At 41.8% G+C, this 17,794-nt stretch overlaps 1 protein-coding gene across 3 annotated transcripts in view; it reads right to left on the reverse strand.

The window, feature by feature from the left end:
- The window catches only part of eps15l1a (epidermal growth factor receptor pathway substrate 15-like 1a), a 67,656-nt gene that overhangs the window by 18,724 nt on the left and 31,138 nt on the right, over positions 1–17,794 (reverse strand). For 2 of the 3 annotated variants that reach the window (XM_077534104.1, XM_077534103.1), the window contains 4 exons: positions 16,461–16,655; positions 15,777–15,882; positions 14,932–14,982; positions 5,225–5,361 (listed from right to left, as the gene is read on the reverse strand). In XM_077534104.1, the coding sequence (XP_077390230.1) occupies positions 5,225–5,361; positions 14,932–14,982; positions 15,777–15,882; positions 16,461–16,655 (489 nt within the window). The remainder of the gene's footprint in view (positions 1–5,224; positions 5,362–14,931; positions 14,983–15,776; positions 15,883–16,460; positions 16,656–17,794) is intronic. The other variant, XM_077534105.1, reaches the window with a different exon arrangement.

Raw genomic sequence — 17,794 nt, forward strand, 5'->3', positions numbered from 1 at the left:
TTTATCATCATGCTCTTCACATTTTCACATCTTGAGACGATCAGCTTCATACAGGATGTCCTCAAAGGGAAGTGGCCATTGAGGTTAAAGTTTCCCAGAGTGTCATTAGTAGGTTGCAACAGAGATGGAGAGAGTGGGGTATGGGGGTTGTGGGGGGTGGCGGCTTGTTTGGGGGGGGGGGGGGGGCTGCGGCTGGCAGGTGTGGGTGGGGTCTGGGGGTGGTCATGGGGGGAGCGGGGGCTGTGGGCCGGTGGGGAAAAACTTTCCTTACATTTGTCTGTGGCAAAGGAATGTTTCGCTTGAGTGTATTTTTGTGTAATATTTAAATTTATTGCTGCATCATTCTTCCAAATTGAACATTTCTGATGTGTTTATTACATTGGCCTTGTTCTGTGGCGTTGGGCTTGGGGCGCGGGCGCTCCGGGCATCTGGGGTGGCTCTCTGGCCGGTGGCCGCCCAGGGGGCATGGGGGTTTGTGCCTTTGTGTTGCCGCGGCTTGGGGAATAATGGGGGGGGGGGGGGTACTTGCTGTGTTCGCCTTGCTGGACCGCGGGCGACTGCTCCCCTCTTTGGTGGCAGTCCTTATGCATGCCAGATCCATCACACCAGCATCTACTGAAATTCAAACAGAATTTGCTTCTCCCTCCCACTGCTTGTTGAATAAGTGGATGCTGGTGTCTGTGGACCTCGCTCTGCTTCATCTATCCTTCCCTCTTTCTTCTCTTTAGTTTTTCCTCTGGTCTTTTAAGGTCTCCTTAATCTGTTGGAATTTAGAGGCTTCTTTTTTGGACGTCATTTTCGTTTGAGAGTAGGGTAGGCTGTGATTGACATCGGATGTGTGATGACTAAATAAAGTTGTCTCGAAATTCCATTCAGTTCCATTGATCTGTGTTTCTGAGTGGATTATTAATTCTATTAGTAATGCAAAGGTAATTAAATATTAGTAGCGATTTCATAGTCCTACGGTTTTTCTTTTTTAAGACAAAAAAAAGAAGAAGGTAAAAGCACAATCTTTTTTTGCCTTAAAAAAAGAAAAACCATAGGACTTTATAGCTTTGTAGACAAGATGAAATTTTTTAGCCAGTAGCGACTTCAGATTATGAACACTTGATATAGAATTTTTGGTCCTTATTTGCTCGCTAACATACGCAAAATTAAACATGGTGCCCCTAGAGGTTGCTGAGGGAATTACAACTTCCCTTAGCATCGGTTAGTTTTCCATCCATTTTCCTAACCGCTTTATTTCATTTCAGTTCATTTATTTGTCTGTTTTTAGGGCGACCCAATTATTGCTACACAAATCACGGAGCAACTCCGCCGGAGGGCTTTGAACACCGGAGCATGAGGACGACAAGCTGTTGACTCGAAGACACGGCCAAATGAATGAGACTGATGAGTCATTCCATTTGAACTCTCTATTCAGAATGAATGAGCGCTAGCGGTGAGCTTGGCGTGCCGGTAGCATTGCATGAAATTAATGGTAGATTTCTATTGCTGTAATTTCTAAATTCTAGTTCTTGATCATAAAACGGCCGCAGGAGGGCAGCCTATAATGGTATTGACCACCGCCACAAGTACCGATACCTTAAAATGAGACTGTTATTGGCACCGACACCGATATCTGGTATCGGTAGTTGCCCATCGCTAGTCACGATGGTACCAGCTATGCCTTAATTTGAGCCTAGGAAAAACCCTGAAGAGGCAAATGACCGAAAGCAGACATAAAAAAAGAGAGTGGACATGAAAGAGAAAACAAAGATACAAATGTTCCGGAGTGATTTTATTGGTCAGCTACCATGAATGCTGATGTATGTCGGGAAAGTTTTTTTTGCCACTATCCCTTGTTAAGAGAGTCCTTGGACGGCAGTCCTTGGCCAACAGTGTCTAGTTTTGACAGGCGACCGGGTGGTCGGACGGGGGGGTCCAGCTTGAGTCGTGGTCAGTGGCACTGGTCAATCGCCCTCTATGTAAGTGGGTTTCAAGTGGTAGCTGAATACCCAGTCGTTGCAGCGCTTCAAGTCAAGTCATATTCATGTTGATGCGATATACTCGCTCTTGGACAATGTAATAACCCCGGTACAGTCTTGTGAGCGGCGGTCTGTGGGGGTCAATCCTTACAAAAACAGGCGTACATGTTCACAATGTATTGGGTACCCATGCAGGATGGTTGTTGCTGTGCGTCTGGACCACGGGGAGGTCCTTCCTGACGATACGTCAGAGGTCGGCAAGGCTGTTGGCGGTGGCTGTGACGTCATTTGTCTCAGGGCAGGAAGGGAAGAACTCTCCTGGAACAGCGACGGTCTCACCAAAAACCATCTCAGTAGGTGAAATATTGATCCCTTCTTTGAGAGTTGTCTGTATGCCGAGGAGGACCCATGGTTGTTGGGCCTTCCAGTCAGGTCCGGTGCAGCGAGCCATCAGGGCAGCCTTCAGTGTACAATGAAGCCTGGTGCCCATCATTTGGCTGAGAGCGGTCCAGAGCTGTGAATCGAAGGCCAGGTGGGCCCTGGTCTGAGGTGATGTGATCAGGCACGCCGAAACCGGACATCCAGCTGTTGAGCAGGGCCTTGGCGCAGTACTGGGCGGTGACTGTCATGGTCATATCTTCTGACCATAGTGTTGATCGTTCCATCGATGTGATGATGGATTGGTGGCCTACAGATGGTAGCAGGGGGCCAGCAATGTCTGACCAAAACGGCGCAGTGCTTGAGGAAGCCGGACTCCATGTGCGTGCTTGCTGACTTTGCTGGCCTGGCAAGGTACGCAGTTCTTGGCTCATTGATTAACATCGCGGTTGATGCCATGCCATACAAACTGAGCCACTAGCTTGGTGGTTGCACGTCCTGATGGGTGGGATAGACTATGGATTGTCTGGAAAATGTGGCGGTGGAGTGGTGCCGGTTTGTACGGGCAGGGATGTCCAGTGCTGACATTGCAGAATAATGTGAGACCATAGTCACCAAATGACACATTTTCCCAGCAGTTTCAGTCAGTAATCAGTCTCTACAGGGCTTCCAGGATCCATTGAGCTTCTTCACCATATGTAGAGTGGATGCCCATGGGCTGGACGCCTTCTGGCACTGGCCCATCCGCTCCATCTCTGAGAAGGCCAGTTTGTTGGCAAGTAGTGATTTGGCAGACAGATGTCGGAATGGACCGGTAGACCAGTAGTCTGAATATGGTGGTAGATGCCATGCTTGGCTGCTTGTCCGGGATTTTGATGGTGTTGGCTTGAACACATCAGGAAAATCTTTGTAGATGTGGTCGTAATGGCCACCTGTTGCAGTGGTGCAGCTGTTGACATAGTCCGTGCTATCATACCAGGGCATGTGTGTCATGGTCTGGTAGGTGTCGTTTAGCAATCAGCGTTTGGCAACATCAACCAGCAGACGGTGGTGGGTGAGGACTTCTACTCCTAGGAGTGACGTCTGTTCGTCAGCAATGACTGGAATTGTGTGTAAACCATACGTGGTGATGTTGGTCCTGTTGGCGGGAACTAGTTTTACATGCTTGGAGTCGGTATTGGGCTGGGGTTTTTCGTCTGATCCTGAGCTGTAAATCAACTTGGTCACACCTGTGTGATCCAGAAACTTGGATCGAGAGAGTGTCAGAAAGGTAGAACAACCCACCATGTTGTAGTAGAATAGCAGTCGAGTGTATAGTTGTGTTGCCAGTCATCGGCTGGCCCGTAGATGACCGGTCTACTAGTTTTTTGACCACCTGCAGTTGCAGTTACGAGCGTAGGCGCCGTATTTCACGCGGTAGAAAAAAAACAAACAAAACAGACTGCAGCAGCAGTCCACAGCGTGTGGCACGGGCCTGTTTATCTTGCAGTGGTCCACATTAGATGGCGCAGATGTCCGAGGCAGCTTGTTCAGCAACGGCGGAGACCAGGGTCGGTCTTAAGGAGGCATTTGCAGCATTGATCAGGTTGTCGGCCCAGTGATTGAGTGGTCGTGTCCCATCCGTGAGGTGGTGGGTTCGATCCTCACCCCTATTTGATCTGGTCAGGCTGGTCGTCGAACCATGCCAAAACCTTTGGGTAGACTGCCTCAGGAATGGATTTCAGCATGTAATCCGCCTTCATTTGTTGATTTGACTTGGACTGTAACTGGTTTTATTTTGCACACAGATCATTCTTTAACATAAGAAGACATAAAAGAGAAAGCAAACATGAAAAAACCAAAGGTCCGAAAGCGGACAGAAAAGAGAATGTAGACTTGCAAAGGAAAACAAGCATAACAGATATATAAATGTTCCGGAGTCATCCTATAGGTCAGCTCTCCAGAATGCTGATTTGTGTCGGGTAAGCTTTGTTTGATGCTACATGACTTTATTAACCTAATTCCGTCGGGAAAAGGCGGGACATTCTGAACAATAATTCGAGCTGATTGGACAATGCGACATTCTATACGTTTGTTTTAACCAATCACAGCCACGGATGAAGATGCGTTTGTGTCTGTTCATCGTTCTTGTCGAAGAGGGGGAAAAGCACGAACATCTTACCAGCTAGAAATGCACGAATCGCCTCTCGCTGTTCAACATTTAACAAGGAAACGGTGAGTAATTCTGCGAGAACAGAATTAATTGTAGCGTCCATTCGTCCATGTTGGGTTTGTTTGTTAGCTCCGGTGTCTGCGCTGGATTCCTGGTTTTGTCACAGTTGCATATCCCGCCCCCAAACACAACGTCGCTCTGTGATTGGTCCGAACCACTGAACGGCAGTTATCCGCGGGAGCGGTACAAGATGTATTCTCCGGAGTTTGTGAACTCACAAATACCGCAAGAATTCATCCTGCGAGAGCAAGGTTATGACTTTATTAACCTGGCAAGGTTAAGAGCAAGGTTATGACTTTAAAGTGCTTGGTGGATCTTCGCTCAGAGTAGCTGCAAAATCATGGGTGGAGAAACTTGTGTGGGGGTGGTTCGTTTGAGTATTGTTAAAGCGCCGGATGTCTAAAAGTGCTCTTTAAATAAAGTAAAGTTTTGCGAATTGTTACGATACAGTTGGCAAAATTCATAATGTCTCACTCACAGGCACCTTCTCTGAAATACTTCGAATACAAAAGCTTTACCTGAATTTGACACTTCATGGGTGAGCCTAGGCAAGACACTTGAGACACACAACTACATTTGTAAACAAGCTATTAAATCGTCCCTTTAACCTATCAAACTTTTAATGTGATGAAAAGTGAACTGATGAAACTGACTAAATGTCTCTCACCTTGGAGGGTAACGTGGCACTCTTGCTGAATGGGTCCGCTGTAGCGAAGGGGTCCAGCTTTGCTGTCTTCTTGAAGAAATCTTCAGACGAGGCCTTGAATGGGTCCGTCTCTTTAAATGGGTCACCACCAAATGGATCTGCAATGACAAATAATGACAAGACTTTTTTTTTTTTTTTTTTTTAGGGTGGGGCAAATGATTTGGCAATGTTGAGTGCTTGGCGAAGTTGCCCCTTTACAAGAAGTTTCAGAGTTGTTGACCGACTTGCTTTAAAAAAAAAAAGAAAGATAAAAAAGAAAAAAAGAAAAAAAAGTGTTTTTAATATTACAGTAGTACTTTGAAAATGCAGATGTTAAATTTTAGACATTTTTTTAGACCATTTTAGACCATTATGAGAAAAATTTTAGACCAACTTCAAGTCAAAGCAAGCTGGTGCTTTCCGGCTTTCGTGTGTGACTTGAGGGATTTCATGCCCAAAATCACCAACTTTATAGAATAGGGGTGTTCCATATCATACCTTCTACGATATTACCAGTGTATTTTTTTTGGGTGATAAGAATTTGAAATATCACAAAATTGACGTGGTGACGTAATCCATAACATCACGTCATGTTGTCCATTTGGACGTACACGTGTCGTTTGCTGTTGCATAAAAACATTGCTGGAGCGTATGGCTGTGAGTTCATTGCAGGAGCACTCATGATCAGACGAACTCCTTATGAAAAATAAAGAAGCAGCAGACGGTGGTTGGATAATACTGAAGCGGTCGTGTATTTTTTGGCCAAGATAAACAATCCGTGCTGGTTATTTTACCGTGACTGGTAAGTCACCGCCTAGTTGATGTGACTTTGTGATGCTAACCGGCCGCTAAGCTAATACGCTCTTGACGATAGGGCGTGCACGTTTCTATCGCGCAGCGCACTAAAAGTGCACATTGGCATTCATACTCGCTAGTAATGTCTACAAGCAATCACGGCATTTTCTTGCTCCTCTGATTAAACAATCAGAGACATTCACGACAAAATAACGCTCAAGGAGGGTTGCCGCCGGTTGCGGCAAAAATAACCACTGCCTAAACAATCGCAGAGGGAAAACATTTTTTAACACACACTTGCCTGCGATGTACAAAGCATGACGCCACAAGCTGGCTGCTTTGTATCATTGGTGATTTTTTTTTTTTTTTTGCCTCTACAACACGAGGACAACACCACACATGAGAAAAATAAATCAACGTTCTTGACTCGTGAAATTTGCCACTGACTTCTGAAGTTTTGTGTTTTCTTTGTATCTGCTAAGTAAATGTGCTTCAAGTGCTTTAAGCAGTTACTGTGTGTTACAATTAGACCTTGCAGGGTAAAAACTACCTTGCCTGTTTGTTTGTTTGTTTTTTTTATTTCCATTTCATTCCATTACGGTATTTGCACTTAGTTTACATTTCAATTGTGGAAAAAAGGCGTCATATATATTGTGCTGTAATAAAAGTGCTAAGCACCAATCACAAATCTATTGTTCAATAATTAATACCAATATCGTAAAAAATATTGTCACCTCAAATTATTTTTAGGCCATATCACCCACCCCTATTATATATATTTTTTTGCATGCATTGCAACAAGTTGAGTGCCAATCGCCTGCGACCTCTTCCAACCAGCTGGAAAACTCAGTACTTTCAAGCCAATTCTTGTTTAACTGACATTTACCCATTTTACAGAAACACATCCACACTTCCCATTCTGATTAACTACATAAACTCGGTGGAAACGAAAACTTGAAAGATACGGTACACGTTAGTGGACACACTGAGTCACCTAATTATAATGCTACATTCACACCAAAAGTGAAGGGATTGTTTCGCCTCACTTTACTTACTAGCGTTTCACTGCCGGAGTGTACACGGGCGCTTCATTTGCGCACGCCGGCGAGAGGGGCTTTGCTTTGCTTCATTTATCGCAGCCACTCCCACTACAGCAAAACTCCTCTCAGGAAAAAAAAAAAAGTTTAAACATTGCAATCATGTGGCTGTACTCTAATGCTTTAGCTAATGCAGGGTTCTACGTTAACCCCTTTTGGGTGGTGGACAAAAGAGAACCAGCATATTCACTAGCCTTGGGCCGATACCTTACATTATAATTTGGTCAATTTAATATTTTTCAAATCAATCTTCCCCACATGTGTATTTTAGGAATGCACGATAATGCTATTTACAACCGATATCAATAAACCAATCATTTAGAAAATGTCGATGTCGATAACCGATAAGTAAGCAGATAACTGTTTGCAAAATTAACTTGAATACAAATATACTATTGAGTCCTGATATAAGTCTAACATGTACAAATGCATTGAAACATTGTGTAAAGCACCATGAAATAAATTGTATTGATATCTCTGCTTCAAAGACAACCAGTAACTCATTTTGAGTTTGCCAAAACAAAACATTCATGTTTTAAAGGGACGGTAATGTGAAAAATCAACTTTATGGAGCTTTTAGCCAAGTCAAAATGCTAATTCCTCACCAAAAAACATCACCAAAGTGGTGTTTTCCTCCATTGGCCCCTCTACGAGAATTTCTAGGTCATTCTGCACTCCAAGCACCAGCCCCTCCCAACCTGAGAAAACGAGCTGTTGTCAACTTTGTGACGTCATTAGGTGTTTGACTGCGGACCCACCCCTGCACTGCCTCTCCGGACGAAATGCAAGCCCACTTTCTCAGAGACCTCCATTGGATAGTGACAAAAGTAGCCTTTTATCAGTAAACATTCTCTCCAAATAAATTAAAAGCAATCAATTATCCTTTACATTTGCAATGTCAAAGTGCAATGACAATTGGCCGTCTTAAATCCCAGAAAAGGTTCTGGCTGACACTTGTGTAAACTACAAGTAAAACTTTTGCACTGCTGAAGTTAGCTGAATGAATAATGTATTGGTTAGTACGCTTGCCCTGTAAGCAGCAGGTACCCGGTTCACAACACGCTTGTTTTTTTTTCTTCTTCTTCTCTTTCTTATTTCCTCTCTCTTCTTCCCTCTCCTCAATTTTTTGGCAAGTAGCAAAAAACGTGATAGAAGAATTGATGGCTTGCCATTCACAGGAGTGCTCAAACGCAGAGCTCCAACAGAAGACTGCAGTTGGGTCGCCGGGGGCGCTGCAACCACACGGGGATAGGCGAGGTTTTACTGACTGGGCGCTTTACTTCCGCGTTAGAAAAATAACCAGCAAAACACCTAATATTTCATAAAAAATTACATCGCCATGGTGTCAAAGATAAGATTGAATCATTATATGACTATAGTTGACTGCGGAAGGGCTTAAAATACTGTGATGTAATCTCTTAAAAAACAACAACAAAAAACTGTGAGGATAACATTTTGGAGAGACAGTAGACACAGTAAAGAAAGCCCACACTGGCGACTGCCATGTCGAACATGAGGTCAAGCGCATTATGACAAAACAAATATGCGACACTACCAAAGGAGAAGGGAGGGGTGAGTAGTTAGGCACAACTTGAGCTACAACCACAACAGATGGACCAACTTTCATCCGTGCTTACAAGAAGGAGAAATTTGTTAACCAAAGGCAATTAACTTCACAGAGGCGGCTCATTTACTTAATTCTGCAAGCAGCCCTGCAGTGCCCTGTTATGAAATCCCCCTCACAAAAGATTACCGGTGACTGGCAGTGTTAGCTGTTATTGAAACCTTGACTTTTTAAAACCACAGTGAACCGCCAAACCGGTAATTGGCCTTGCCTAGTGTGGTGTATAATTGAACCAATAAGTCTGGGAGAAACAATACGTGTACATTTCATCACTAAGAATATGATTATTATTTTTCTTTTAATTCATTAATTAATTTTTAAGACACAGTACAGGCCAAAAGTTTGGACACACACACATCTCATTCAATGTGTTTGCTATATTCTCATTACTGTTTACATTGCGGATTTTCACTGAAGGCATCAAAACTAAGAATGAACACGTGGAGTTATGTACTAAACAAAAGAAAGGTGACATAGCTGAAACATTTGCTCAGATTACTGCGTTGCACGCTCTTGGCACTTTCACCTCTAGGAACTCCTTCAATACTGTTGGAAAACCATTTCAGGTGACTACTCTGGAAGCTCTGATATGAGTCACTTGTGTTTGAGGAAGGAGACATGGAAAACAGACAGGATGGCGGTTCTCCACACCTGAACTAGAATATAAGCCATGTTTTCAATTATTTCACCTTTTTTTAAAGTACGTACATAACTTCACATGTTCATTCATAGTTTAGATGCCTTCAGTGAGACTCTACAATGTAAAATTGTCATGAAAATAAAGAAGATACATTGCATGAAAAGGTGTGTCCAAACTTTTGGCCTGTACTGTGCATCTCCAAGTGCTACTCAAAGATTCGTCTGCATCATGTTGTGAGAATTATCAACAATGAAATGAAAGCAAAATCCACCAGGAAGAAAAATGCTGCTAAATGTAAACCTAAACACTGTAAGATACAATTCACGCTACTGAGGTAATATAATCTGAATGGCGGATGCTAACAATTCTTTGAGACTCTCATTATTTCTTACTAAGGAATCATGATAATATCGGTGGCCGATAATAATCAGCAATTATCGACCAATTTGATGTCAACCCAGTTAATAAAGAAATTCGCCGATAATAATAGACGTGCCGCGTTGGTCCGTCTGTTGTGATTGTGGCTGAAGTTGTGCCCAAGTCCTCAACCCATCCCCTCTCCTATGGTAGTGTTGCATATTTTGTGACGTCACAATGCGCACGACCTCATGTTCACAGAAGATGCATCATAGCGACATGGCAGTTGCCAATGTGGGCTTTCTTTACTGTGTCTCCCCAAAAATGTTACCCTCGCAGTTTTTTTGTTGCATTTTAAAACATGAATGTTTTGTTCGGGCAAACTCAAAATGAGTTACTGGTTGTCTTTGAAGCAGATATATCAATAAAATTCAGCTTCATGGTGCTTTTCACAATGTATTTGCACATGTTAGACTTCATGTAGGACTCGAAAGTATATTTATATTCAGGTTAATTTTGCAAACAACAATTAGCTTACTTATCGGTTATTCGCATGGGCACTTTTTAAATTATTGGTTTATCGGTATTGGTTGAAAATAGCATTATCGTGCTGTTACGACCGGCTCTGCTATGGGTAAGGATGTAACACAAACGAAGAAGTTTCTTAAATGGTTGAATCAAAATTGACAGTTTTAATTGGGTTGGTAGGCGGTTGACAAAGCTTTTAAATTGTAATGAGTGACACAAAGTAGCCGGGAACTAAGAGCGTATTTCCTCTGCAGCCCAGCACAGCACTGTACGGCTCGCTGATGGGCCAGCCCAGCCCAACCCACGCACGCACTGCATTTCCATCTCCAATGTGCATCTGGGGCGCTGGGCGGAAGTGACGCATAACCGGCTGCGACACAATAGTCGAGCACGGGAAACAACACATAACCAAAACACAGAAGCCGTGCAAGTGTCAGCCTTGCATAAGCTTGCAGTGAAACGAAAGGACAGCGGAACAAACTAAAGGCACCTTGACACTTGCACGATTTTGTGGCACGAATTGGCAAGACTCGAGTCATGCCAGTGCGCGAACTAGTCGTAAAGTGGCGTGAAGTGTGCGTAAACCCTTTGTGACAGCGTTCCATGCCGGGGCAAAAATTTCGAAATGTTCAAAATTTTTGTCACGACAAAATTTCGCGACCGGGCCGTGAACAATGCGGAAACTGTTCGTGAACTCGTCGGGACGATGCGGGAAGGATGCGCGTCAGTGTGTGGCAGCGTGCGCCTCGGATGGGCCCACCTCGGCGCCGGCGGCGCGGCCAGTAGACAATCAAACTTGACTATACTAGAGGAAGTAAAAGTCGTAACAAGGTTTCCGTAGGTCAGTGCTTCTCAATTATTTTCTGTCATGAACCCCCCCCAGTAAGAAGAAAACAGCTCCCCCCGCGACTATAAAAAGTATCATTTGTCTATAAAATTGTTATAAGCACATCTCTGCATAACACTGTATCTGTATTAACGTATAAGAGAATTAAAAAAGAAAGAAATATGGACCAAATTAAAACAAAGAATAGCTTTATTAACTGTAACAGAAAAGATTTAAAGTGCATCTAAAATTCAAAAATAAAATTGAATCCTTAAACTATAAACATCTTTTCACTGACCATGTCAAACCATATGATACGGAAAAATAAAATTACATAAAATCAATGAATAATAATACATTCAAACTGATCACCAACATTAACTCAGGAGCACAATATTAAAAAAAAAAAAAAAAAAAAAAAAAAAAAAAAAAAAAAAAACTAACCTGCAAAACAAAAATATATGAAATAATTTGTGCTGATTTTTTTGCTGTGTGCAAAGCGCGCATGCTCAGTGCAAACAAAACCCCGACAAAACCTAGCGAATGCTCCCTGCGCACACTCTGCCAATAATGAGTGCGCCACTGCCCCCTAATGTAGTGGAGGTGCAATTGCACTTTATTCTAGGACAGTAAAAAAAAAATAAAAATAAAAAAAAAAAATAAAAAAGCATGTTCCCCGAGGTCAAACGCGCCCCCCTTGATGGAGTCTCGCGCCCCCTTTGGGGGGGCACTATTTGAGAAGCACTGCCGTAGGTTAACCTGCGGAAGGATCATTACCGGAGAGAGAAGGCGAGCGTACCCGCACGGGTGGAGGCACAGTCGAACAAGAGGCCGAGGGCGCGCGGCCGCAGATGAGTCTGACGCTCACGGGAGCGCCCCAAAATGGCACGACTTGCCACAACAAAATCGTGGCCCAAAGTCGTGCATGTGTCAAGGCACCTTAACACACGAGTGGGGGGCTGGCTAAATAAACGGAGATGAACACACACTAACAGCCAGACCACGACTGAAGACAACCGGGTAAAATAATCGGTCAATAAATGTTTCACTGAGAAAAAGAATTCCAACTTTGTAAGAGGAGCTCAGGGCTAAACTAACGCACTTGAGCCATCATAACGAGTAGTTTTTACCAGTGACGGATGGACAGCTATCATTTATTACCATTTCCACGCATCAGTGACTGGGAACTCAAATCATACATGCTGCACTTTTTTCTTTTAAAGAAAAACATGAGCTTACTTTTACTTGTGTAAGACATTTATCTGTCCAGCGAGTGACTCAGTTTTGTATAAGTTTCTATGAAAAATCTGTATTATATCTTCAATGTTAAAGTTTTAAAATATCTGATGTTTCGACTTTTTGATGCACACAATTACTGAGGAATATTAATATTGATTTCATTGGTTTTAATATTTAAAATTTAATTTAATTTTAAATTTGTAAAATGAACCAAATAACTATGTGACTGACTGACATGTTGCAGTAGTAGTAGTGACAGTAGTGACTAAGATACAAATTTGTTCGCAGAAAGTTGTCTCTGTTTAGAAGACATTTGTATTTGTTTAAAAAAAAATGCACTAAATTACTCACTGTGAAGAGGACACCAGTTTTAATATTGTGTTTGAGTGATGGTACAAAAATAAACTATTTTCTCATTGAAAAAACATCAATTTATGTCTTGAGTTGTTTTATCGTGGACTTATTTCCTGACCAATATATCGATAATTGGGGCGGCACGGTGGGTGAGTGGTTAGCACGTCTGCCCCCCAGTTCTGAGGACTCCGGTTCGAGTCCAGGCTCCGCTTCCTGAGTGGACTTTGCATGTTCTCCACGTGCCCGCGTGGGTCTTCTCCGGGTTCTCCGGTCTCCTCCCACATTCCAAAGACATGCATGGCAGGTTAATTGAGCACTCTGAATTGTCCCTAGGTGTGCTTGTGAGTGTGGATGGTCATTCGTCTCTGTGTGCCCTGCGATTGGCTGGCAACCAGTCCCCTGCCTACTTCCCAGAGCCAGCTGAGATAGGCGCCAGCACCCCCCGCGACCCTTGTGAGGAATAAGCAGTCAAGAAAATGGATGGATGGATAGATATCGATAATTGCGGTACCGTCATATCGCGAAATACAGTAATCGTTATCGTGAGCTTCGTATCACGTATTGTATTGTATCGTGAGGTACCCAGAGGTTCCCACCCCTAACCGTGAGTGTTCAAAATTATTTTACATTTCCCTCTTTTTCCATTTACAAGGAAATCTTAAATCTGCTTTTACTGTATGCACTTCTTATTCTATGTTCTTTCTCTTCTCAATTCAATGTAAGTTGTTCTCCTGACATTATAGATTTTATTGTCCATCAAGAAATATTTTAATTTGATATGACTTGTTGAGTGTGGAGTGGAATCTTGTACAAGCCATTTCGGCTTATTCCCTCCATGCACTGCTTTTAAAATTGTGCTAAATAACCACACCAAACCAAATCAAACATAATATACCTTTACAAAATTGTCTAGAAAAAGCTGTGTTCGCTTCATTGTCTGTAAAAATCTGAATGTTAACTTCATTGGAGACTTCAGTGTTTATAAAAACATGTATGTCATCTTCAAAAAATTGTCAATCCTGTTAGCTTGATTTGAGAATTTAACAATGTTTATAACAACAGTTACCTTGATGCCTTTAAAAGTCTGTGTGATGCTTCATTGAAGTCTTGCTTTTAAAAACACGTATTTTATTTTAATTGGAGACATGCTAACAACCAATGATGATGATGATGATGTGATGTAAAATACTAACTACACAAAAATCATGTTTGTTGATTTCTGTTGTTTTTAGTAGCATATCCTCAAATGTAAAAAATAAAAAAAATAAATAAAAAAAAATGATGTGAAAGTCAGCGAGCAGCACTGGTTTAGTGGCCACACGAGTAATAGATAGAACAGCACTACATAGTAATGGCGTAGACCAGGGGTGTCAAACATAAGGCCCGCGGGCCGGATCAGGCCCGCAAAGGGGTTTAATCCGGCCCGCGAGATGATTTTGTAAAGTAAAAAAAATAAAAATAAATAAATAACATTGTAATGTCGGACTAATTAATCAGCCGGCCACAATCAAAATATATAAAATTTGTAATTTCACAAGCAGTCCTCAGACGAGCAATGCAACGTACGGGGGAATTGTCCTGGATGTCATTTTTTTCACACAACTTAAAGTTATGGTTTGTTTAATTGTTATTATTATTATTTTAAATCATAGACCAACATAAATGTGTTAAATACGACACAAATTAAATTACTGTTAACAAAAATCGATATGACAAGGATTAGCGTCCTTATAACGTAATTAAATACGCCAGGAAATGCATTCTGGGAATGCATACAATATATATGCAAAACAGGTCGATTTATCACGTCCGGAACGTATACCGGGAAAGTGTTGCCGCGTTCCATTAGCATTTGTGTTATTCTTCGGAACAACATAATTACACTTGAGTTCTGTAATTTAGGGCTGGTCCACGAAAATCTGCGTATAAATGACTGTAATCGTATATAAGTTATATACCGTTATTTTACCGATGTGGCCCACTTGGTAATATATTTTCTTCCATGCGGCCCCTGAGCTAATATGAGTTTGACACCCCTGGCGTAGACATATATATATATATAGAAATACTTGTAATATTGTCATTTAGCTTTAGGCCTTAATGGGTTAAAGTGCAGTTATTTTGAGAAATGTGATCCTTTTGGTGATGATTCCATCACTAACAACCAATAAAAATAAAAAAGTAATGTTTTTGCCCTTAAAGCAAAGAATGAAGGTGTGAAAGAGATACCTGTAGAGGCTGCTGGCGGCTTTGCAAAGGGGTCGTTTTGGAAAGGGTCTCCTGAAGGAGGAGGAAGATAGCAAGACAAAAATCTTGAAACACAAGAGGGGAACGAAGCAAACAATGCCAACAAGAACAACAAAAGCAGGAGAGTGAACCGATGGTGACAGGCACCTTTGAAAGGGTCCGTCCTAGTAATAGAGTAATAGATAGAACAGCACTACATAGTAATGGCGTAGACCAGGGGTGTCAAACATAAGGCCCGCGGGCCGGATCAGGCCCGCAAAGGGGTTTAATCCGGCCCGCGAGATGATTTTGTAAAGTAAAAAAAATAAAAATAAATAAATAACATTGTAATGTCGGACTAATTAATCAGCCGGCCACAATTCAAATATATAAAATTTGTAATTTCACAAGCAGTCCTCAGACGAGCAATGCAACGTACGGGGGAATTGTCCTGGATGTCATTTTTTTCACACAACTTAAAGTTATGGTTTGTTTAATTGTTATTATTATTATTTTTAATCATAGACCAACATAAATGTGTTAAATACGACACAAATTAAATTACTGTTAACAAAAATCGATATGACAAGGATTAGCGTCCTTATAACGTCATTAAATACGCCAGGAAATGCATTCTGGGAATGCATACAATATATATGCAAAACAGGTCGATTTAACACGTCCGGAACGTATACCGGGAAAGTGTTGCCGCGTTCCATTAGCATTTGTGTTATTCTTCGGAACAACATAATTACACTTGAGTTCTGTAAGAACACAAGAGGGGAACGAAGCAAACAATGCCAACAAGAACAACAAAAGCAGGAGAGTGAACCGATGGTGACAGGCACCTTTGAAAGGGTCCGTCCTGAAGGGGTCCTCCGAGTTGAAAGGGTCAGCGTGAATCTCCTGAGGCTGACTGCTGAAGACTGATGGGTTCACTTTGAACGGATCCTCCTGTAAGTTGCCAGAAAAATGACCAAAACTCTGTTATTACATTTTACAACAAGGTACTCTCATTTCCCAATAAAATCTCTTCTCTATTTCAGTTACAACTTTAAATGGAGGAGAACCTTGCACCATCATCTGAAGCACTATCCAAAACTAAAGAGACATTTTTAAAAAGGTACATTGTCCTTGCTCCAAGTTATTTTTTTTTTTATCTAAATCCGCACATAACAGGCTTTAAACAAGATCATCCACATTAAACATCTCTTGGCTTTCAAGCACATATTGAGTAATCAGACGCCTGAAAAGTATACTTAGTAAAATATAGCGATGCAACCATTCATTAATTAATCAACTATCAAATAAATCGTCAAATATTTTGTTTAGAGACCTTGTTTAACTTAGTGCTCTAAAGTGGCCATGCCAACTAGTCCGCATGCTGGCGGTCACGTTGGAAATTTCTACAAATTAGTACAACATTGGTGTCAGTCTTTTCACATTGTCAGGAATTATCTTCAAATATGTAGAATGAAATTAGAAACAAACGAATTGTCTTCACAGGGTTTTCAAACGGAGAGAGAGAGTACTTTTGCCAGCTCCGGCTGCGAGGCCGTCCCCATGGAGGGGAAAGCTCCATTCTCTCTGTCGCTGAAGCCCTCGCTCATGTCGGCCAGGTTGGTCATGCTTCCTCCGTGGGTTCCGTTCAGGGTGCTGTTGTACTGCTCGATGCTTTTGGACACTTCTTGCTGGCTGTCTTGGATCTGGGACAGCTTACTGCGTGCCTGCACAACATATGCAAGGTCATAACCACTATGCCACTAAAATCAAAATTTCACTTAACCCCATGGATAATATGCTGCACAATCGTGTCCAGTCCGCCTCACCTCCGATTTTGAAACCATTTTAGGTGTGTTAAAACAAATGTAAAGAAACTTCCCAAGTAGGGCTGAAAAACATTTAGGAAAAATTTCATTGTGGTTTTTCCAACAGAAATAGCGATTTCGATTCAATTAATGATTGTCAACAAGTGTCCGTGCAATATACACTATGTGCAGTAACATTTATAAACATGACAATTACATAATACACCATGCAAAACATAAGCTAAAGCTATTACTACAATGCAAAGATAAAAAAATAAAAAATAAATAAAAAAAGAGGCTGTGAGGGAGGCAGTCTTTTTTTAAGGCTTTTAAAATGGTTGAATAAAGCAAGACCTATTGCTACTACATACGCTTTGATGTTTGAAGCAACTCAAGATAAAGGAGAACAGAATCCTTCTCCTTTCAGCAGTTGATCCGAGACATGATGGCAACATGCATGACATCACACACCTCTGCTACAAGCAGTGTTGTCACAGATTACTTGAAAAAAGTAATCTAGTTACTTTACTGATTACTTTGTCAAAGTAACTAAGTTACTCAAAAAGTAACTTATCAGTTACTTTTTAGTACCAATTTCCGCTCTTTGCTGCCTCAACATAAGAATGACAACCAATCGTCAGGGGATGAGAGGGGCCGTCGTCACCTGTCATCTGATTGACCGACAGCAACGCATTTTGCGCGAGAGAAGCAAAGGCGCCCGCCGGTCTTCACCAAAGTCCTAAAAATACGGTATATACAATCAATATAATAATCTTTTACAACAATGCTGAACTATATTTACAATTTAAAAGGTACTTATAGATGGATTTGTAATGTTTGTGGTTTAAAAAAAAAAAAAAAAAAAAAATTGCGATCGTGTGTTACCATTAACTTGAATGAGAGCGCCAGCGGCAGACTCCATTCACAAATAGCTTCGCGACTTGCGAGCCAGACGTGAATCGCAATATTTCATCCATGGTGGTCCATATTAAATTGTAAATATGATTCAATGTTAGCGTGATTTGTCATTCGTGAGATGTTATTGCAGATCCGCACGC

The sequence above is a fragment of the Festucalex cinctus genome, chromosome 10, assembly GCF_051991245.1.
Source record: "Festucalex cinctus isolate MCC-2025b chromosome 10, RoL_Fcin_1.0, whole genome shotgun sequence".
In the NCBI taxonomy this organism is placed as follows: Eukaryota; Metazoa; Chordata; class Actinopteri; order Syngnathiformes; family Syngnathidae; genus Festucalex; species Festucalex cinctus.